Source organism: Stomoxys calcitrans, chromosome 5, assembly GCF_963082655.1.
Source record: "Stomoxys calcitrans chromosome 5, idStoCalc2.1, whole genome shotgun sequence".
NCBI classification, from domain to species: Eukaryota; Metazoa; Arthropoda; class Insecta; order Diptera; family Muscidae; genus Stomoxys; species Stomoxys calcitrans.
In genome coordinates, this window is record NC_081556.1 from 111,712,693 (window position 1) to 111,735,313 (window position 22,621).

At 40.7% G+C, this 22,621-nt stretch overlaps 2 protein-coding genes across 2 annotated transcripts; one reads left to right on the forward strand and one right to left on the reverse strand.

Annotated features, from left to right (window-relative positions):
* Positions 1–437: 437 nt before the first annotated feature.
* On the forward strand, positions 438–8,776 carry LOC106086358 (larval cuticle protein LCP-30). The gene is made up of 3 exons (XM_013250996.2): positions 438–528; positions 610–1,055; positions 8,434–8,776. Exons 1-3 carry the CDS (start codon positions 505–507, stop codon positions 8,678–8,680), a joined length of 717 nt encoding a protein of 238 aa, XP_013106450.1. The 5' UTR covers positions 438–504; the 3' UTR covers positions 8,681–8,776.
* A 4,034-nt stretch (positions 8,777–12,810) lies between these two features.
* On the reverse strand, positions 12,811–21,708 carry LOC106086360 (uncharacterized). The gene is made up of 2 exons (XM_013250998.2): positions 20,939–21,708; positions 12,811–13,072 (listed from the first exon to the last, which is right to left on the reverse strand). Exons 1-2 carry the CDS (start codon positions 21,554–21,556, stop codon positions 13,001–13,003), a joined length of 690 nt encoding a protein of 229 aa, XP_013106452.2. The 5' UTR covers positions 21,557–21,708; the 3' UTR covers positions 12,811–13,000.
* Positions 21,709–22,621: the final 913 nt, after the last annotated feature.

Consider the following 22,621-nt stretch of genomic DNA (forward strand, 5'->3'; position numbering starts at 1 on the left):
ACAGAAAATTGAGTCTTGATTCTACTCTCCTAGAGTCTCAAATGCATGTAAAGAGCAAACGCATTGTAAACTGTTACACTTTATATGGACAAGTTTGAGAACTGATGATGATGATGGCCAGCTGCAGCAGCACTTGATCATCTCTGCTGCTGCGCAGTTTGGCTTATCTCTAATAGCCGACTTTGAATCAGGCAGGTATTTCACAAATAGAAATTTAAATTTTTAATAAAAAATTGAAAAAAAAAAAACATATCGTCATAAGATGGATGGATGGGACGGACTGGCAAACGCGTAAACTCTCATGCCGGCTGGTGGGTGAGCTGAGTGAGTTACAAGGCATCACCTCCACTTATCGTCATCGCGCCATCAGTCTGCATTGGCGGCATCAATCCAATCTGAAAGGCAATTTACAATGCAAGTGCAAGCCCGGTATAAATAGCCGGATAATTGCTAGAATTTTTCCATTGCTAATATCATCATTCTATTCTTGCATATTGTAACGCAATGAACGGATTACTGAAGTCATTGGTGCGTATTTTTGTTAATGGGATCGCTTATGGGGTGAAGGTGTTAAGGATTTTCGATTTTCAAATTTGCTCTCAATTGCAGCTGTGTGCTTTGGTAGTGGTAGTGATGGCCACAGTGGTTGTTAAGGCTCAGGGTGATGGCCGCTATAGGCCACCTCCCAAACCGGTCAACACCGATGGCCGTTATCGTCCCGCCGGGGATGGCAAATATCGCGGTGGTGGCGATGGCAAATATCGTGGAGGCAATGATGGCAAATATGTTCACATGGATGTGAAATATGTGCACGATGATCGACCAGATGGAGGATATAAGGGAGATAATAATCCCTATAAGCCGACCAAAGATCGTTTTGGTCCAGGTGGTGGTGGTGCTGGTGCAGGTGGAGGATCTAAAAACTCAGGAGGTGGTGGTCTTCCTGCAGCCACTCCCAAGCCCTTGCCCAAGGGCAAGGGCAGTGGAGAAGGTCGTAATGGCTGGGCCATAATTCGTCTAGAGGATAAGGTGGAAGAAGATGGATATCATTATCTGTAAGTATGTCTAATAACGTAAATGTATGATGTGAGACTTAGCAGACTGTTTTTTAATGATTCGTGAAGTGAAGCCAAAGGATTTTATGTACTTTATCCTTTACGTTAAAATTGAAAAGGATGATAGTGGAACAGGTTTTACAATTTGAATGCCCCACAATGCCAAAACATGTTCTTTAAACTTGTTCAATATGTTGCACATCCTCTCCATAGCTCCTACCTTACTACAAACGCTTTACATTATTACATTAATGTGGAGCCAAGAGACCATCTTCACATTCAGGACCCATTCCCAGCTTGAATACCTTCTTGAACATTGTAACCATAATCTGTAAGCCTTAAATGTGATCGAAGGTTTATAATTACGGAATTTATGGTGAAGGAATCCTTGAGGAGCTTCAAACTATTTAAGTCACCCGAACCTGGAATATTTCCGGCGTTACTACAGAAGGAGGTAGACTTTCTGGCGCCCCACCTGGCCAATATTTTCACAACGTGCCTAGGACTTGCACATACTCCGAAAGCCTGACAAGAGGCAAGGGTGATATTTATACCCAAGCCCAAGCGGCAAGGCAAGTTATGCGACACCAAAGGCCTACAGACCGATAAGCCTTAAGTCCTTTCTACTCAAAACCATGGAACGCATTGTGAACACCATGATAAAGAGTAGGGCATCCAAAGAACTGCTCAAATACAAACAGCATGCCTATGTCAAGGGAAGGTCGGGGGAAACTGCCCTGGACAAGGTTGTGCATAAGAAGAATCCTTCGATGTCAGTGCATACCGCCAGTGTGTGCGTTTTGGCATAGAAGGATTCTGCCCTGGACGAAGTTGTGCATAAGATAGAAGAATCCTTCCATGTCAATGCATACCGCCAGTGTGTGCGTTTTGGCATAGAAGGATTCTTTTATCTTATGCACAACCTTGTCCAGGGCAGTTTCCACCGACCTTCCCTTGACATAGGCATGATGTTTGTATTTGAGTAATTCGCTGGATGTTCTACACTTTGTCATGGTGGCCAAAGTACTTTCCATGGTTTTGAATAGAAAGGACTTAAGGCGAATCGGTCTGCAGGCCAACAATGTGCGAACCGACACACTGATCCAATCCTTAGACCAGTATCGGGTGGATCCGGTCCTTAGAGACTAGAGACCATATGCTAAGGAATAGGTGGATAAATTGTTTGTCCCAGGGCATAAATATAAGGGAGAAAGTGGCACAAAGCACACCCCAAAGGGGGCATTTTATCGCCACTCCTATGGGTGATCACCATAAATGACCTATTACGGATGCTGAATGAGGAGGGATATGAACCCGTCTGCTACGCAGACGATGTTATAATACTTCTAAGGGGGTTGAAGGGCCGAAATGGTCTTGCATATGTCATATGACTGTGCTAGGCCCAGAGGTCTCAATGTTAACCCAGAGAAGACTGAAATATGCCTGTTCACGAGGTAGACGAAGGTGGGTCAATTTAACGCACCACGTTTCCTCAATAAGACGATTTCGATATCTGACATGGTCAAATACTTAGGTGTGATCTTGGACAGGAAACTGAATTGGAAGTGTCACATTCAGGAGCGCACTGAGAAGGCTCACAAATGTTGGGCACTATGTAGATGGGCCGTAAGCTCGAAATGGAGCCTGAATTCGAGGATAGTACACTGGCTCTACAGGAGCGTGATTAGACCAATACTTACTTAAGCCTCAGTAGTTTGGTGGAGTGCTATGGAGAACAAGTGCAACATAAGGACCATACGACAGGTTTATAGAACATGTTGTCTTGGCATGCTCCGCCTATGATGAGAATCACGCCGACCAAGGCACTGGAGATTATTCTAGATATCCGAGCTATTGACATGCAGGTTAAGCGGGAGGCAGCTACTGCGGCTATGAGTCTCAAGACGATGGGAGAATGGATTGAGGATGGGAGCAGCTCATGCAAATGCAAGTTTTTCCCATGAACATTCCACTAAGGAACAGGGGCAAACTTCTCACATATCAATGAGTGCAGTCCGATTCAAGTTTAAGCTCAATGATAAAGGGCCTTCTTTTTTTATCGCCAAGTCCGAACGGCATGCCGCAGTGCGACACCTCTTTGGAGAGAATTTTTTACAAGGTATAGTACCTCACAAATGTTGCCAGCATTAGGAGGGGAAAACCACCGCTGAACATTTTTCTGATGTTCTCGCCAGGATTCGAATCCAGACGTTCAGCGCCAGCCTCTCTGCGCTTCGGTGGCCTCCTCATAACAGCTCATACCATCACTCAATAATCGAGGCGATGACATGAAGGGAAGAGGCTTTCGATGGAATATCTGAGATAAACCTTAAAGTCCAGTGCGAGGCACTGCTGCCAGCGGCTCAGTCTTGGATTGACGGAATCCTAGTATTGCCATCTGGAAGATCATGTTACAGGGATAAATTAAAGCCAGAGGACAGAGTGCGCCTGGGGCCTGAGATCTGTTTTAGAATGCCTGATATGGGCGTGCAGGTGGAGATCCGGGCGATCACGGAATGCTTAAGGTGGTGTGGTGTTAACGCTAGGGCCTCGAGTATGAACATCTTTACTGACAGTAAAATTGCCATAAGGGCAATAACAACCAGGGCGGTAAGATCAAGAACAGCCTTGGAGTGTAAGAAGGAGATTAACGCCTTCTCTGAGGATGGCAAAATCCGCACCGTTTGGGTGCTGGGCCTTAACGTAGTAAGGGGTTTGAAAAAGCAGACGATTTGGCGGTGAAGGCCAGAGGACTGCCGTCAATAAACTTGGTCAACCTGAAGCCTTTCGTCGACTAAGTCTCAGTTAAGGGAGTGGGCTATGAATGCGCATGCAACACTGTGGAACAGCGAAACGTTCGGTAGGACGGCGAAAATCCTATGGGGGGATCCAGATCGTGAGAAGACGAGTCTATTACTGAAAAGAAGTGAGAAGTACATCAGTATAGCTCTCGGTATCTTAACGGGACGCATAGGACTACGAGCTCAATTATGTAAAATCGTTGCGTCAAGTGATAGCATGTGTAGGGCATGTGGGGAAGATGATTAGACGTTGAAGCTTTTGCTTTGTCATTGTCAGGCTTTCGGGTCTTGCAGATACCGCCACATAGGTGGGGACATAATACCATACATGAACCATCTTAGGGGCGTGGCATGGAAAACAATTAAGGATTTTGTAAGTAGCACGGAATTCCTAACAAGAATTTTCTTTTTCGGGGTTACTTTTTTTAGTATTTAGAGCGCATAGCAAGCCGATTGCTGTCATATTGGTGTGTAATGGGGCGGATTAATATCCTAATAACCTAACCTATATGGACAAGGCTTTGGTTTTGGATAGAGAGAACAATGTGTATTGTGGAATTTTAGAATCCTTGGATAAGCTCCGGGCTTATGAAATAGCGCTGACTTAAGTTCCGGAAAATATGGCATTCCGGGAAAAGTGAAGTCGGGGGTAAAAGTTAATAAGAATCGTGATCCACTTCGATAGGCTTAAAATTGTCGGTAAAAATGCAGGAGGAGGAATTGAAATATTAATGACTTATATAACGAGGGGTTTGGATTTAGGGACAGGGAGGAAAATATGCATTATGGAATATTAGAATTCCTGAATAAGCTCCAGGATCATGACATAGCGCTGACTTGGGTTTCCATAAACTTTGTTATTCTGGAAAACAAAAATGTGGGCGTATAAGTAAGAAGGGACCTATACTCGGCGAACAAATCATTCCCCGACTATGTGTATATGCCTTTTATGGAGCCACTGGACGAAGTAGGTGAAATGGACCGCGCGGATTCGTAGTTAAGGTGAAAGTAAGGGAAAGTAGGTGAAATGGACAGCGCGGAGTCGTAGTTAAGGTGGAAGTCGTAGTTAAGGTGGCCCATAGTAAACCGGCTGGGGACAGGATAAGTGTTCTTTCGATATGAGGTCCACTGTAGACTATAACAGGAGTCATAACAGGGCACTGTGCGATAGAACCTATGGCGGTGGATAAAGCAATAAAGGAGTGCCCAACATCTGTGAGCCTTCTCAGTACGGTCCTGAATGTGACACTTCCAATTCACTTTCCTGTCCAAGATCACACCTAAGTATTTGACCTTGTCAGATATCGAAATCGTCTTATAGAGGAAACGAGGTGCGTTAAATTGGCCCATCTTCGTCTTCCTCGTGAACAGGCATATTTCAGTCTTCTCTGGGTTAACATTGAGACCTCTGGGTCTAGCCCACTCATGTGCCATACCCCTTAGAAGTATTATAACATCGTCTGCGTAGCAGTCGCGTTCAAATCCCTCCTCAGTCAATATCCTTAATAGGTCATTTACATAGGTCACCCATAAGAGTGGCGATAAAATGCCCGCCTGTGGCGTGCCTTGTGCCACTTTCTCCCCTATATATATGCCATGGGACAAACAATTTATCCACCTGATCCTTGGCATATGGTTTATCCAGTCTCTAAGGACCGGGTCCATCCGGTACTGGTCTAAGGATTGAATCAGTGTGTCGCTCCGCACATTGTTAAAAGCCCCCTCGATGTCAATGCATACCGCCAGTGTGTACTTTTTGGCATCGAAGGATTGTTCTATTTTATGCACATCCTCGTGCAGGGCAGTCTCCAGCGACCTTCCCTTGACAAAGGCATGCTGTTTGTATTTGAGCAGTTGACTGGATGTCATACTTTTTATCACGGTGTCCACAATACGTTTCATGGTTTTGAGTAGAAAGGACGTAAGGCTTATGGGTCTATAGGCCTTTGGTGTTGCATAACTTGCCTTGCCGGACTTAGGTATAAATACCACCCTTGCCTCCTGCCAGGCTTTCGGAGTATTAAAAAGTACTAGGCACGCTGTTAAAGTTTTGGCCAGGTGGGGCACCAGATAGTCTGCCTCTTTCTGTAGCAACGCCGGAAATATTCCATCAGGTCCGGGCGACTCAAATGGTTTGAAGCTCCTCAAGGATTCCTTCACCATAAATTTCGTAATTATAAACCTTCATTCAACATCATTATTCCAAGATTACGGTATCTCCTTGAGTTCCTTCGCATCTAGGGCAAATGGGCTTTCCGTCCGTCGTCTCTGCTCTCATTACCATGTTGTCTACTAAAGTTTCAGTTTGGACATGGGTTTTTGAGAGAAACCTCTTTAACTTGGCGGCGCTATTAACGCTTTCAACCTGTTTGCAGGAAAGCTTCCAGGATGCACCAGAGTGGCAATCTTATTGTATTCCTTGAGCCGCGTGTAATACACATCCCAATAAACTTCCGCTTTTTTACGACGTGCTCTGTTAAAATGTCTGCGGACCTCTTTCCCAATATTGCGAACCTCCCCGGTCATCCAGGGTTGATTTCTTGGGCTGATTTTCATTCCCGAAGAGGACAACTATCTTCGAAGGATCCCACCAGTGCAGTCGTAATCCTGTTGATATTTTCGTCAATCTCTTCCATGCTTAGACAATCTAAATTATCTTGCCCAAGTCTTCTTCTGAGTAGTCGGAAGGCTACTATTTTGTTCAGTTGGTTTTCAACTTATTCCGGAAGCTTATCGGATTCGGCTGTGGCCGTGCTATTCTAAACCTAATATAGCGGTGGTCAGAGAAAGAGTGTTCCATGGTGACTCTTCAATCCTCAACCGCGATCAGATTTTCAAACATATCGTCACATCTAATACCTCTTCCCTAATCCTATTGGGTGCCCAAAAAGTAATTGCGGATTTTTTAAAAGAAAGTAAATGCATTTTTAATAAAACTTAGAATGAACTTTAATCAAATATACTTTTTTTACACTTTTTTTCTAAAGCAAGCTAAAAGTAACAGCTGATAAGTGACAGAAGAAAGAATGCAATTACAGAGTCACAAGCTGTGAAAAAATTTGTCAACGCCGACTATATGAAAAATCTGCAATTACTTTTTGGGCAACCCAATATAACCTGATACAGCTCCCATATAAACCGGGCAGATGCAATTACTTTTTGGGCAACTGACTGACCGTACCTGGCACAGTTGTTGAAAGTCGTAACAGAACACCGCATGCGAAATTTCAGCCAAATCGGACTTTGCGGCTTGCAAAGACTCAAGAAGTCTAATCAGGAGATCGGTTTATATGGGAGCTATATCAGATTATAGACCGATTCGGACCGTACTTACCACAGCTGTTGAAAGTCACAACAGCACACTACACGAACAATTTCAGCCAAATCGGAAAAAATTGCAGCTTGCCAAGACTCAAGAAATCAAATCGGGAGGTCGGCTTATATTGAAGCTATATGAGGTTCTTCACCGATTTGGAATGCACTTGGCACGGTTGTTGGAAGTCGCAACAGATTACTACGTGCAAAATATCAGCCACATCGGACAAAAATTCCGGCTTCCAGGGGCTCAAGAAATCAAATCGGGAGGTCGGCTTATATTGAAGCTATATGAGGTTCTTCACCGATTTGGAATGCACTTGGCACGGTTGTTGGAAGTCGCAACAGATTACTACGTGCAAAATATCAGCCAAATCCGACAAAAATAACGGCTTCCAGGGGCAGAAGAGGTCAAATCGAGAGTTCGGTTTATATGGGAGCTATATCAGGTTATAAACCGATTTGGACTGTATTCGACGCAGTTGTTGGATGTCATAAGGGAACACTATGTGCTAAATATCAGCCAAATCGGCCGAAATTTGTGGCTTCCAGGGGCTGAAGAAGTCAAATCGGGAGATCGGTTTATATGGGAGCTATATCCATATCTAAACCGGTATGGCCCATTTGCAATCCCCAGTGACCTACATCAATTTCAAGTATCTGTACAAAATTTCAAGCTGTTAGCTTTGCGCGTTCGATCGCTATCGTGATTTCGACAGACAAACGAACGGACGTGGCTCGATCGAGTTAGAATATCGAGACGATCAAGAATATATATACTTTATGGGGTCCTAGATCTATATTTCGAGGTATTACAAACGGAAGGACTAGATTAGTATACCCCCATCGTATGGTGGTGGGTATAACAATCCAATTTATACTTTCAAAATTCAATTTTTGAAAAATGTTGCTAAAATTATTAGAATCTCATCTGTTATTTTCGTAGTAGTTTATTGCTATTTTGTTAAATGGCAGCAATTTATTGTATTTATTTTGTGTCTAAATTAAGAAAATATGAGCATGCTGTATATTTTATTTGGTTTTAAAAACTCATTTATATGATTAACATTTGTATAGCTGTTGAGATTTCCTATAATAATGTCTATAACATTTTGCAGTTTCAGTCTAAAAGTATGCTTTAAAGTATATTTAAAACACATAGTTGTTCAAATATAAAGTTAATGATCATTAAGTTGAAGTATTTATGGAACAAATCGTATTTTTAATATCATTAATTAATAAAAGTTGTTTACTCCATTTAGCTATGAAACAGAAAATGGCATATTAGCCGAAGAAAATGGTCGCATCGAACCTCTACAAACCGATTCGGGACTTCGTTCCAAGGGTTATTACGAATACACCGGCGATGATGGCAATCTTTATCGAGTCGATTATGTGGCCGACGACAATGGATTTGTAGCTCAGGGCGATCATTTGCCACCCATTCCACCTCATATACCAAAATTGTTGGCCTACTTGGCTGCAAATGCCGACAATAAAAAGAAGTAATCCGTTGGCTGTTAGCTTTTATATTGAATAATTTGTGTTAAATCGTAAAAAAAGAAAATTGTAAATGTGTACTGGCTTTGATAAATTTATTTTGTCATGTCCAAATAAAAATGTATGTTTGTGTGATAAATGGAGTGTTGATATTTTGGTAAAGAGTAAAAAATTCTACAGGCTGTTGTTAAGGTGCATATCAATTGGTCGAAAGCGGAATGCACAAAAAAAACAGCTGGCTGAAAATTTAAGATTTTTCCTTATTGGTAAGAATTTAGCACGAAAAACGAGCCAAAGAACCAAAAGTTTAAAAAAAGTGGATATCTTTAAATTGAATTTGCTATTTATATATTTTGTTGTGACTTTTCTATACATTTTCTTTAACGAAAATACTCTTAAGAGCATAGTTTTAACCTATAAGACATACCTTTTTTGACAAATCCTACCGACGAGTTTGGGTGGTTCCATACGAAATCGCGGGTGGTTTCATAGAAAATCGCTAAGAAGATTTTGCAATGGTCCAACAGTACGTCCAACCAGACATTTGGTCCCAAAAATGGATATCAAACTCGTGATCCACTCCTTAATACTTGCCCTTTGAGCCCCATAATACCTTGGTCGGTAAATGTCTTCAGATTTTAGATTTCTTTTCACCGAGAATTACCTTTCGTTTGAATCCGATTTTGCGATAGTCCAATAATACGTCCAACTAGACACCTGGTCCCAAAAATGGATATCAAACGCATGATCCACTCCTAAATGTTTGCCCTTTGAGCCCCATAATGCCTTGGACGGTAAATGTCTTCTTGGGGAGTATTTGTGGAAGATGGGGCGAACCTTCAAACATTTGGCTCTAAATTGGATAGCGGATTCATTTCTACCCATCGGATTTCATTTCTACTCTTAAATACCTTTCATTTGAATTCTATACTGGGGCGATTGGTCCATTTAAGCTTTTTGCGGAATTTTTGGTGGGGCGGTTTCCCTCGGTACCCAACCCCGAATTCAGATAACTAATTTTTGTTTTTAGGTAACTCTAAGGGTTGCCCAAAAAGTAATTGCGGATTTTTCATATAGTCGGCGTTGAAAATTTTTTTTTGCAGCTTGTGACTCTGTAATTGCATTCTTTCTTCTGTCAGTTATCAGCTGTTACTTTTAGCTTGCTTTAGAAAAAAAGTGTAAAAAAGTATATTTGATTAAAGTTCATTCTAAGTTTTATTAAAAATGCATTTACTTTCTTTTAAAAAATCCGCAATTACTTTTTGGGCAACCCAATATATCAGCCTTGTAAAAACTTCTCCCCAAAAAGGTGTCGCACTGAAGCACACCCTTTGGACTCGGCTTATAAAAATTGTTATTGACCTTAAACCTGAATCGGAAAGCACTGACGGATATGTGAGAAGTTTGTCCCTGTTCCTTAATGTAATGTTCATGGGCAAATTTGCATTTTTAATCAGTGAATCTCTACCTGTACTTACCGTCATGGATATGAGAAAAGTATTCTCCCTATTCAATACAGAATGATCAAGGGCAATTTTGTATTTAAACCATAATTTTATAGGGTAGACAAATATACCGTCTGAAAAATTTTATAAGAACAGAGGATTCTTGGAAGCCACAATGGCGCAGAGGTAAGCATGTCCGCCTATGACTCATGAACATCAGAAAAGTTTTCACCGTTTATTTCCCTTTACTAATGCTGGCTACATTTGTGGGGTATCCTGCCATGTTAAAACATCTTTATAAAGTGGTATCGCTATGCGGTACGCCGTTCGGACTCAGCAAAGGAGACCCCTTATTATTGAGCGTAAACATTAATCGGACTACACTCATTGATGTGAGAGAAGTATCCCCTGTTCATTAATGGAATATTCTGGGGGAATTTAGAATTTAGAATTTCTATAGGAACAGGGGATACTTCCACATATCAGTGAGAGAAGTCCGACTAAAATATCAGCTCAATGGTTATATACCAAGTTCAGATGCTGTGACGCTTAACGACACCAATCTTGAATAAGTTTTTACATGGTAGGATATCACAAAATATGGTCCAATTTGGGTCACCTTTAATTCACATTGACCTAGAAAACGAAGTAATTTTTCAAAATTTTGAACGACCACCTGTAGTCCTTGGAAAGTTGGCATCCTTTCGACAGATAAGCGAAAAGATATTTGTAGCTGGATTGACTTGAAATGTCATGAGGATAAAAAATGTGTACGCTTGGCTATAATGAGATTTTTTTTTTTTTTTTTGGAAACCGTGATACACATATCCGTCATTTGTATACCCTACCCCACTACTGTGGTACGTGGTATTATAATTTAGTGCATGTGTTTGTAACACCGAAAAGGAAGAGCGATAAGTATACCGATCCACACAGAATCATTTTCGGATTCGATTTAATAGGTTGCCCAAAAAGTAATTGCGGATATTGTAAAAGAAAGTAAATGCATTTTTAATAAAACTTAGAATGAACTTTAATCAAATATACTTTTTTTACACTTTTTTCTAAAGCAAGCTAAAAGTAACAGCTGCTAACTGACAGAAGAAAGAATGCAATTATAGAGTCAACGCCGACTATTTGAAAAATCCGCAATTACTTTTTGGGCAACCCAATAGTAATGTCCGTCTGTCTGTCTGTCCGTCTGTCCGTCTGTTCATGTTAAATTGTGTTTTAACTACAGGTCGCAATTTTCTTCCGATCGTCTTCAAATTTGGTATAGGCATGTTTTTCGCCTAGAGACAAAGCCTATTGAGATTGGAAAAAATCGCTTCAGATTTGGATACAGCTCCCATATATATGTTCGTCCGATTTGCAGTAATAATGCAATACAATGGTCATTTGTTAACCGATTCTCTCGAAGTTTGGCAGGAAGCATATTCTCTTGAATCTCGACTATATCGGTGAATTTCATGGAAATCGATTCAGATTTTGATATAGCTGTCATAGATGTATATCGCCCGATTTTCACATTTTTTGACCAATTTTGCCAAAATTTTGCTTTTCTCGACGAGTACCACATTGTCTGAGAAGTTTGCTCGAAATCGGTTTAGAATTAGACATAGCTCAGATATATGGTTGCCCAAAAAGTAATTGCGGATTTTTTAAAAGAAAGTAAATGCATTTTTAATAAAACTTAGATGAACTTTAATCAAATATACTTTTTTACACTTTTTTTCTAAAGCAAGCTAAAAGTAACAGCTGATAACTGACAGAAGAAAGAATGCAATTACAGAGTCACAAGCTGTGAAAAAATTTGTCAACGCCGACTATATGAAAAATCCGCAATTACTTTTTGGGCAGCCCAATATATCGCCCGATTTTCACATTTTTTGACCAATCTTGCCAAAATTTTGCACAACGCTTTTCTCGGCGAGTACCACATCATCTGAGAAGTTTGCTCGAAATCGGTTTAGAATTAGATATAGCTCCCATATATATATATATATTCGTTAAATTTTAGGTAATTTGCAATAATGTTGTCATTTGTGAACCGTATTTATTACAGTTTGAACTTATTTGCCCGAAATGTGATAAGGATTGTTTAATAACCCAACTCTGAAAATATCCGACGCGGCCCATCAAAAGTGGTTCAGAATAAGACATAGCTCCCACTTTGTACCTGAAGGGTAAAGTCGGCACGTCCCGACTTTTGCCTTTCCTTACTGGTTTCTTTTTGATTACAATAAGCAAGTGGATATTATTGCGAATTTTAGGTCCTAAAATAATTTTCGTTAACAGAGGACCCATTTGTTTGGCAGTTATGCTTAGAAATGAATTGTAACCTGCGCCACTACTGTAGCTGTGATGAAGTATACGATTCCACTCAGAAATTCTTCTTTATATGGTTTAGCCATGTCGGCCTATCTGCTGGTCCTTGCTATGCCATTTGCCCGTCTGTCGTTTATCAAGGTGGAGATCGTATTTTCCTCGAAAATTTACACGTATCAATTTTTTTAGCCCAATGAAGAACGATATGAGTGTTGGTGAAAATGCGACCTATATTTCTAAGCTTATCAAACAGAATGACGAAATATGTATAACAATCATGCCATGGCGCATTACTATAAACATTATTTAAGATTTCCGCTAATCTTCTCTGATAAAGGATAAGCTAAATGGCTTTACAAATATTAAATGTATACTTTGATTCATTTTCTTACTTTTTAATCCAAAAACATGTTCATTTATTTTCGACTTTATGTACAAGATGATTTTAAAATGATTTTTAATAAAAATTATAATCAATATAACTTTTTCATTTGTTTATAAAAATGTGCTTTACTATCAAAGAAATAACACTTAAGTCTGATTTGCAATTTATGTACTACAGTGTTGGCAAAATATTGACTTCTATGAATTCCAAAACATCTTTAATGGCACTTTGAAGATTTTTAGCCTATAAAAGAAGAAAAGACAAATACAATAGGTTATTAAATATTTGTTGTATAAATTATTAATGTTAACGTTTTTTCTTAAAAATTTTCCGTATTGTAAAATTATATTTTTTTTTTTCATATTTTCAGGTATATACCTGGTGTAAATGCATGTCAAAAGTGAGTAGAAAACAGTTATTTCTAACAATTTAAGCAATCACAAGCGCCTCGGTAGCTGAGCTGGTAGCGAGCTTTGATTCCCAGTGCACTACTGCCACTATAACCTAACTTTACTACCTTAGAGAGTATAATAACCAATTATTATATGAAAACTAGCTGACCCGGGCCCGCTCCGCTGCGCCTTCTTTTACTTTATATGGAACAAAAGTTGGAATATTCATTTTCGACAACTAAAGATATTTTAGTGAAATTCCATGCTAACTTGACTAATAGTTTAACAATATAAGTTCCTTTATCTGAATCCCACATGATCTTTATTGGTCTACGAATTTAAGTTTGGATGTAAGACCCAAATTGTCTTGGTGAGCAAATACATCCTATTTGGGGGTGGGACATCCCCTAGAAAGTTGGTCCCTAATGTTGATATCAGATACATGGTCTACTCCCACTTACCTTTAATTTGAGCCCCATATTTCCATAATCCGCAAACATGACCGGCTTGGGGGTGTTTTGGGGATGGGCGGCCATTCAGTGAGTTGGCCTTGAAAATATATTTCGGATTCGTGTTTTACTTTAAAAACCCTCTTATTTTAGCCTCATATTGCAATAGTCAGAAAATACTTCCTATTTGGGTGGTGTTTTGGGGGTGGGATTGCCCCCTTAGACACTTTTCCCGAATATTGATATCAAATTCATGCTTTACTCCCACAGAACTTTCATTTGAGCCCCATACTGCTATGGTCGTAAATTTGTCCCCTTTGGGGGATGTTATTGGTGAAAGACGACCCCCCAAACACTTGGTCCCATATTTGGATATAAGATTCGTATTCTACATTCCAATACCTTTTATTAAAGCCCCATATTCCCATGGTCAGTAAATAAATCCTGGTTGGGGGGGTTTTTTTTGGGAAAGGGGTGGACCCCCAGAAACGTGGTCCCACATTTGTATATCAGATTGGTATACTACTCGCAAATACCTTTCATTTGAGTCCCATATTGCCATGGTCGGTAAATATGCCCGATTTAGGGGTGTTTTGGGGCTTGGGGTGGTCCCCCTAGCACTTGGTCCGACAATTGGATATCAGATAGGTGTTCTTATCCTAAATACCTTTCATTTGAGTCCCATATTGTCGTGATTGGTGTAAATATATGTTTGGTAGGTTTTAGGGTGGGGCGGCACCCCTAGGTATCCCATCCGATATTTGGATACCAAATTTTTATTTTGAAGGTACTATATGAGAGCGCACAAAATTTCCATTAAATCGCACCACCCATATCCGAGATCTGGCGTTTCTGAATATTAGGGTAAGGGGGAGGGTCCGCCCCCCCTTCAGATATCAAAAAATGTAGTACCCTATTTGCACCACGGGGTCATTATGCACCATCTGTGAAAATTTCAAGAAAATCGGTTCAGCCGTTTCTGAGTCTATAAGGAACACACAAACAAACACAAATTGATTTCTATATATAAGATTAAAATTTCTTATCAATGATTAACCCTTAACATGGTGGGGGTTTAAAAACCCATCTAGATCAACAACAAATTAGTTGAACTTTTTTAAATTAAAATATTATGTCTGTATGCGCTTTCTTTTTTCGGTCTTAAAATCTTATTGAGATTCAATTGCTGGATATTGTTCGGCTTTAGACCATTGTATAATGCTTTCTCTTCAAAGAATAGTACAGTAAAAAACATTTAAAAGTCAGCAAAAGTGTGTTGTTGCTAGAAGCATTTGACTGGTTTCCTGTATAGCGATTTCATGATCGACCAAGAAAAATCATCAGTAGGAGATGTTAATTGGATCATGGTGCCTAACAACCATTCCAACTAGAGTAAGTTGTAAAGCACACTTCTGAATTTAAACAGGACTCTTTAAGGCGACTTGATTCATAAGCACAATAGAAAACAAATCAAATCTTACTTCCCTTATCGCGATTTCGTTTTCGACCAAGAAAAATCGTCAGTAGGAGATGTCAAATTGATCATGGTACTTTACAACCATTCCAACTAGAGTAAGTTGTAAAGCTCATATCTGAATTTGAACAGGACTCTTTAAGACGTCTTGATTCATAAGCGCAATAGAAAACAAATCAAATCTTCCTTCCCTTATTCAAGTAAACATAGGGAATAAGGGATGTAAGATTTGATTTGTTTTCTATTGCGCTTATGAATCAAGTCGCCTCAAAAAGTCCTTACTCTAGTTGGAATGGTTGTAAAACACCATGATCCATTTGACATCTCCTGCTGATGATTTTTCTCGGTCGAAAATGAAATCGCGAAAATGAACAGGACTCTTTAAGACGACTTGATTCATAAGCGCAATAGAAAACAAATCAAATCTTACATCCCCTATTCCCTATTATTGTTTGAATAAGGGAAGTAAGATTTGATTTGTTTTTATTGCGCTTATGAATCAAGTCGTCTTAAAGAGTCCTGTTCATTTTCGCGATTTCATTTTCGACCAAGAAAAATCATCAGCAGGAGATGTCAAATGGATCATGGTGCTTTACAACCTTTCCAACCAGAGTAAGTCGTAAAGCACACATCTGAATTTGAACAGGTCTCTTTAAGGCAACTTGATTCATAAGCGCAATAGAAAACGAATCAAAATCTTACTTCCCTTATTCAAGTAATAATAGGGAATAAGGGATTGTAAGATTTGATTTGTTTTCTATTGCACTTATGAATCAAGTCGCCTCAAAATTCCTGTTCAAATTCAGATGTGTGCTTTACAACTTACTCTAGTTGGAATGGTTGTAAAGCACCATGATCCATTTGACATTTCCTGCTGATGATTTTTCGTGGTCGAAAATGAAATTGCGATAAGTTAAGTAAGATTTGATCTGTTCTCTATTGCGCTTATGAATCAAGTCGTCTTAAAGAGTCCTGTTCAAATTCAGATGTGTGCTTTACAACTTACTCTAATTGGAATGGTTGTAAAGTACCATGATCCATTTGACATTTCCTGCTGATGATTTTTCTTGGTCGATCATGAAATCGCGATACAGGAAACCAGTCAAATGCTTCTAGCTACAACACACTCTTGCTGACTTTTAAATGTTTGTTGCTGTACTATTCTTTGAATAGAAAGCATTAAACAATTCTCTAAAGCGGGATAATATCCTGCAATGGAATCTCAATTAAAACATCAGCTATAGTCTAGAAGAGTACACATAGTAGATGATATTGTTACAATACAAGAATATAAAACTTCGTGCTATTAATGATATCTAGCCGTTTAAAAAATATTATAAATTTTCTGTCACGTTAACAAATACGAGCATATGCATTTAAATCACTATTCTGAAGATGCTTCATTTATTTCAACGAATATCTCAGAGTGATATACTTTAGCCAACCCCTAATGATGCCTGCTCAAGTATCTCTTTAATTATTGGTATTGATTGAGGAATGCTGTTGGTATTTCCATCATGTAATATTCAATACATTGTGATATGAATCAGGTTTAATATTGAAAACACTTATTATCGGATTACATGAAAACTGGTATTAAATTCCAGCATTAAGAATTTTGATTGATGGATTGATCGAAAGACATCTCCAATAAGCAAATATGTTGGAAGGAATTGTGTCTGGTACAAAAATAACTCGGTTAGGTTAGGTAAGAGTGGCAGTTCTTTACAGACTCACTTGGACAATTTTAGGGGTCCATTGTGAATCCATAGTAGCGACAGACCAAGGTTTCTGGCGGGAGTCGAACCCAAGACCCCTGCACTACACAAAAATGTTACATGAAGACCGAAAAATTGTTTCTTTGAAACATCAATGTTTACATAGCTTTAAACCAAAGAGAGAAAAATAATCTCTGCCCTCTTCAAGTAGGAGCTATATAGGCTTCAGTATAATTCACCTTTCATATGGAACTTTTTGCGAGTGTTACAGCGAGTTTTACTAATTTTGTATGAGTGAATCGAGTTACCCGTTACTTTTGTAACAGATGTCATTTGTAATCAAATATACCCACATTTTCGTCTCATAGACCCTTAAATTTGTCCATAATTTGGCAGAAATTCTAAATTGAAGAAGACCTAGGGCCTCCATAGCCATATCAGCCATATCATCGCTCTAAAAGAACCATAAGTAGACATAGCCCCCTTACAAACAAGTCACTTGTAATCAAACTAAGAATACTTTTACTCATTGTAATTCGACATTAGTGAGGTGATTGTCATGTAAAACTTCTCTACAAAGTGATGGCGCTAAACGGCACTCTGTTGGAACTGGGATTATATGAATGTCCCTAACCATTGATATAAAAGCTTAAAACGAACTGCACTCATAGATATAAGGGTTTAGGTTTAGGTGGTGTGGGTTGCCCACCAAAGGTGAGTTCACTCTGAGGAAAACCTGACCCATTGAAAGGGAAGAGAAAGAAGATGTGAGACCTCAAACTAGAGGTTTGAGGCCTCACCATTCCTCTTCTCGTACAATACAAAGACAAGAGGAATGGAGAACCCGAGCTGGCGGACGAAGAAATGCCCGTCCTATGTACCTATGCTGGAGCTTATGGCACCCCCGCGTCGGGACCATACTGTCCCTTCAACAAATGTCAGGAGGTACGTTCGCAAGTTCACCCAGATCACAAAAGAAAAGCCTCCCCAGAAAGGAGAGCTTACGTCTCTGCAGACCCGGACATGAACACACCAACCGCTCAATAGTCTCCACTTCATCCTCATCGAAGCAACTCCTACAGAAGTTATTGAGTGGTATTCCGATGGGCGTCGCCATGCGGCCTACGGCACAGTGTCCAGTTATGACCCCTGTCAAGGTACTCATCGATAGGGGTTTATTTAGTTAGCTATTCCATTTGTAATACATAGCAATATCCAGTTCCTTTCCTACAAAGTCGTTGTTGGTCATCGTTAAATGCTAAGACGATGTAACGATGCCGGTGTGTCTGTCAGTCGGTCTGGCCGCCCCTATTTTGTATTCACGCTACAACTTTCAAAATTTGAGACAATCAGCTGAGTTGAGAGACAATCAGCCTGGTTGAGTTCTTGAATGGGCCAAATCGGACCATATTTGAATATAGCGTCCATATAGACCGATCATTCGATTTAGGGACTTTGGCCCATAACTGCCGGATTTATTAAACGTTTTCGCTTCCCTTGACATAGGTAAACAGCATACCTAAGATCGGTGGAGACTATCCTGCACGAGGCTGTACATGAAATTGAAGAATCCTGGTGGTATGCATTGACTTCGAGGGGGCTTTTAACAATGTGCGGATCGATGCACTGGATAGAGACTGGATAAACCATATGCTAAGGAACCGGTGGATAAATTGTGTGACATAGACATAGATATATGGGAGAAAGTGGCACAAGGCACGCCACTCCTGTGGGTGGCCTCCATAAATGACCTATTACGGATGCTGACTGAGGAGATATTTTAACCCTTCTGCTACGCAAACGATGTTTTAATACTTCATCGACCTCTTGTCGAACACCAGCAACTTTCTCGTCCTCCTCCGGTCGATGGCCGGCCATAGCGCCTTTGCAGTCCGACAACCATCCACCGAGTCCCACCTTGCCATCGACGTCGCCCTGGCCATCCCCTCTATTGGGTTCATTAGCTCGACAAATGGCACGTAGGCAAACCCTCCTGGCGCACTCGTCCGCCCTCTCATTCCTGGTATCGCCTCATGTCCAGGAACCCATGTCAGCGTCACATCGTGGGCCCGGAGCCTATCCATCGACTTACTAACAAATCGCCATGCATATCGACCTCATCACCCTCGACCCTAAGGTCTTGAGCGCCGCCATACTGTGCACATAATTTCTGAGTTTCGAGAGCGGTAAATCCCTTGCAGGATTTCCCCTTGCGGCCACTGCAAGGGCACAGATCCCTGCCTGTAAGACCAAACACTCATACGGCAGTCTCTGCTACTGATACTGATATTGAGTGCATCAGAGTTGACCCCCAATCCAGTCCCTGCCTCCGTCTTGGAGCCATGGGTGTAGATCGAGGTCTCATCCTCCTCAAGTAGAGCATTCGCCCTCCATTCATCACTCCTGGGAAATCGAATAACAAATGCCCTCACTCCAGTCGGCGCTGTTGCCAGGTAGTCGGAGATCCACCTCAGTCTATCTTCCGCATCCATTACACCCAGAATCGAACTGCGACCGCAACCTTCCTCCTTCAGCATGGTGAGCTCCTTCAGCCTAAGCGCGACTGGCAGCGCATTTCCTAATATAGGCCTCAATTGGCTGCATATCTAGCATAGCCTCCAAGCCTGCCTGCTGTGCGGATCTCAGTACCCCTCGACGCAGGCCAGTCTCTGGACCTTCTCGAACTTCTTTCGCACGCGTCCTCTTCTCTAAGGCGTTCCTCCATACCAGTGCTGCCATAGGGGTCAGTACTGGTCTCACTATGGGAGGGAGTTACCCACCCCCCCCCCCCCCCCCCCCCCCTGTCTACTGAACCTTCTCCTGCAGTAGTAAAAATCGCACAGTGCCTTACGGCTTCTTTCCTTGGTGTTCCGATTTCAGAACATTTTCGAATCAGGGACTATGCGTAGGTACTACGCCTCCTTCGCCAGCCGCACGGTGATCCCATCGGCGGTATCTTATATCTGCAAATGCAAATTTTGCCCATGAACATTCCACTAAGGAACAGGGGGAAACTTCTGACGCCGTATGTCCAGGATTCGAATCTTGGCAGGAACATTCAAAAATTATCTGCGGTGGTTAGGTTAGGTTAGGTTTATGTGCCAGTCTACCATCAGACTCACATCAGACTCACATAGACATCCGTTAAATCAGACAGGTTCTCAAAGAAATGAGAACCTAAAGTGGAACTCCTTCCTTCGGTGTAGATCGAGGTCTCATCCTCCTCAAGTAGAGCATTTGCCCTCCATTCATCCCTTCTGGGAAATCGAATAACGAATGCCCACACTCCAGTCGGCGCTGTTGCCAGGTAGTCGTAGATCCACCTCAGTCTATCCTCCGCATCCATAACACCCAGAATCGAACTGCGGCCGCAAGGTTTATGTGGCAGTCTACCATCAGACTCACTTAGACGTTTTCGTCCATTGTGATACCACAGGAACAGAAGCAGGAAGATACCGCTTCGCTTTAAAAAGCCCAATAACTTGCGAATGTCCCCATCCGCTAAATCAGACAGGTTATCAAAGAAATGAGAACCTAAAGTGGAACTTCTTCTGAATGTTAGTGCGGGACACACACACGCACACACAGAAAGTGTTCTATAGTCTCTCTTTCTTCGATGCCCTCACAGCTTCTGCAAAAGTCGTTGATGGGAACCGAGTAGACAGTAAGCTGTCATGATGAACACAATGACAGAGACGTCTGTTCTAGCCAGTGACAGCAAAGCGGTAGACCTCTTCAAGTCTAGACTAGGTCGCATAGTCTGGGAGAGCTCACAGCCTCCCCGCTTAGTAAACAGGTAACCACCGCTGAAAATTGTTCCTAATGTTCTCTCTTGGATTGCAGCTCAGGCGTTAAGCGTACTCTAATTCGCCGCGGTGGCCTTCATATATGTTCGTCTGTCCGTCTGTCGGTCTATAAGCAATCATCACTCTTCGAAAATTAAACTATAGAACTGAAACCATCTTCGTATTGTGCTATACCGGACTATATCTTGATATGGCCCAATATGGAACCTTTGTTTTAGGTTCTCGTTAGCTAAATTTATAAAAAAAAGGTTCAAAAACTTTAGGACTTACATTTGCTGAAGTTTTTCGCTCCGTATATGAGTAATAATAACCATTGAAACCTTCATTACTGCTATCACTGCCATCATCACCAGAACCTTCTTTGTCACTGGCAACTTCCTCAGATTCTGCTGAGCCATTAGCATTTTCTGGTTCCTGAGGCATATCCACTACGACTTCATTCTTATCCTTGCCATCCTTGACATCGAATATGCGATTTTGATTTTCATAACTGTATTGGTAGTTCTCATCACCATCACGGAACCATTCGAATTTGACGGTCTGCCAGCCCATGTTATCGTAATTGAAATCAACCATGAAACGCAAATGATCCTTTGAGCCCAGGGGCAAAAGGCCAGGGCTGCCATCGGACTTGACCACGAAAATATTCCCCTTTGCATCGTGAACATATTTAAGGCCTCGATCGCCATAGCCACCATCGTAGGGACGATGTATGTGAATGTATTTGCCACTCAAATCGGGAACATATTTTCCTCGCAAACCTCCATGCAGCTCTGGCACATAACGACCGGGCTTGTGTTTGCTCTTTTCCGTTCCGCCCGCGGTGTGCAGCAATATGGCAACGCATGTAATTTGTAAAAACACTGCGGTATATCCTTTGAGTTCCATGATTGGAGGTTTAAACGGTTTTTGTTCTAACTAAAGGATGTGTTTTCTTTAAATTGCTTTTGAATTTTTTGTTTGCGTTCCGATTCGTTTGTTCGAAGACTGTTTCACATTTGTTTCATCACTCAAGACTGCACTTTGATTTTTTGCCTCTGCTATCAAAACAACTTCTGTGAAAACTTGTCAATATTTTTAGCATTTTTATATTCCATATTTTCATAATTCCTAACCAGCTTCTCTGACGTATGGCAGCTGCGGCATCTGGGTCTGCACTCTACTTTTCGTAATTAACGCCCAATGGTGTGCTAATTCATACACAAATGCAAATGTATGCGGTTAAGAAAATTTGCAAAAACCGGGAAGTTTTTCACTTGAATTCGAAGTGAGAGTGCATAATAAAACAAAAAAAAAAACTTCAAAATTTATTACATCATGATTTTTGTCTTCGAATTATTAAACATCAAAAACTCATATTTCCAAAAATAAAATAAAATAATTTATACTGGATTCCCCTTGTCGTCTCTGGCCAATGCCTTTAGTTTTTCCCCATTAAAAACCATCAGAAATTCAATGTCACATGGAATGTCTCACCTTCTCTAAAAAAAAACAAAAAAATGTTCTGTGGGCATGAATTGTAGCATTTCAATGGAATTCTTATGCGTTGTTTAATTGAAGCCTAACTAATCGAGGTAGTCAATAAATTTCAAGACGTGTTACTGGCTATTGCTAATTGGAATGTTAATCTACATGGGCTAAGTGACAAAGACATTTGTTATGAACCCCAGTGAACTCCTTTGTGAACGATAATGTGTCGATTTTGTTGCATTTACAAATGCATTACCATTTATAATGTCCCCAAGTGAGTGGGTGGTCTTTTTAGGGCTGATTTATATTAAATTCAGCCTCATTTAATTACGAAGCTAATGACTGAAAAACAGGTATCTTCAATTAAAAAGAAATTAACTAAATTTATTCATTTTCTTTTCTGAAGCTTCATATTGTTTGTTATGGAACTTTGAGGTAAACAAGCTGGAAACTACAAATCTAGTAAACAAGTTAACAAGTAAA

Excerpts from the sequence above, each read along its gene's own strand:
- LOC106086358 (XM_013250996.2), top strand. The coding sequence starts at position 505 with ATGAACGGATTACTGAAGTCATTG. Across the intron at positions 529-609 it reads ACGGATTACTGAAGTCATTG|CTGTGTGCTTTGGTAGTGGT; the intron begins GTGCGTATTTTT and ends TCTCAATTGCAG. Across the intron at positions 1,056-8,433 it reads GAAGATGGATATCATTATCT|CTATGAAACAGAAAATGGCA; the intron begins GTAAGTATGTCT and ends TACTCCATTTAG.
- LOC106086360 (XM_013250998.2), bottom strand. The coding sequence starts at position 21,556 with ATGGAACTCAAAGGATATACCGCAGTGTTTTTACAAATTACATGCGTT. Across the intron at positions 13,073-20,938 it reads AGCGAAAAACTTCAGCAAAT|GCTAAAAATCTTCAAAGTGC; the intron begins GTAAGTCCTAAA and ends CTTCTTTTATAG.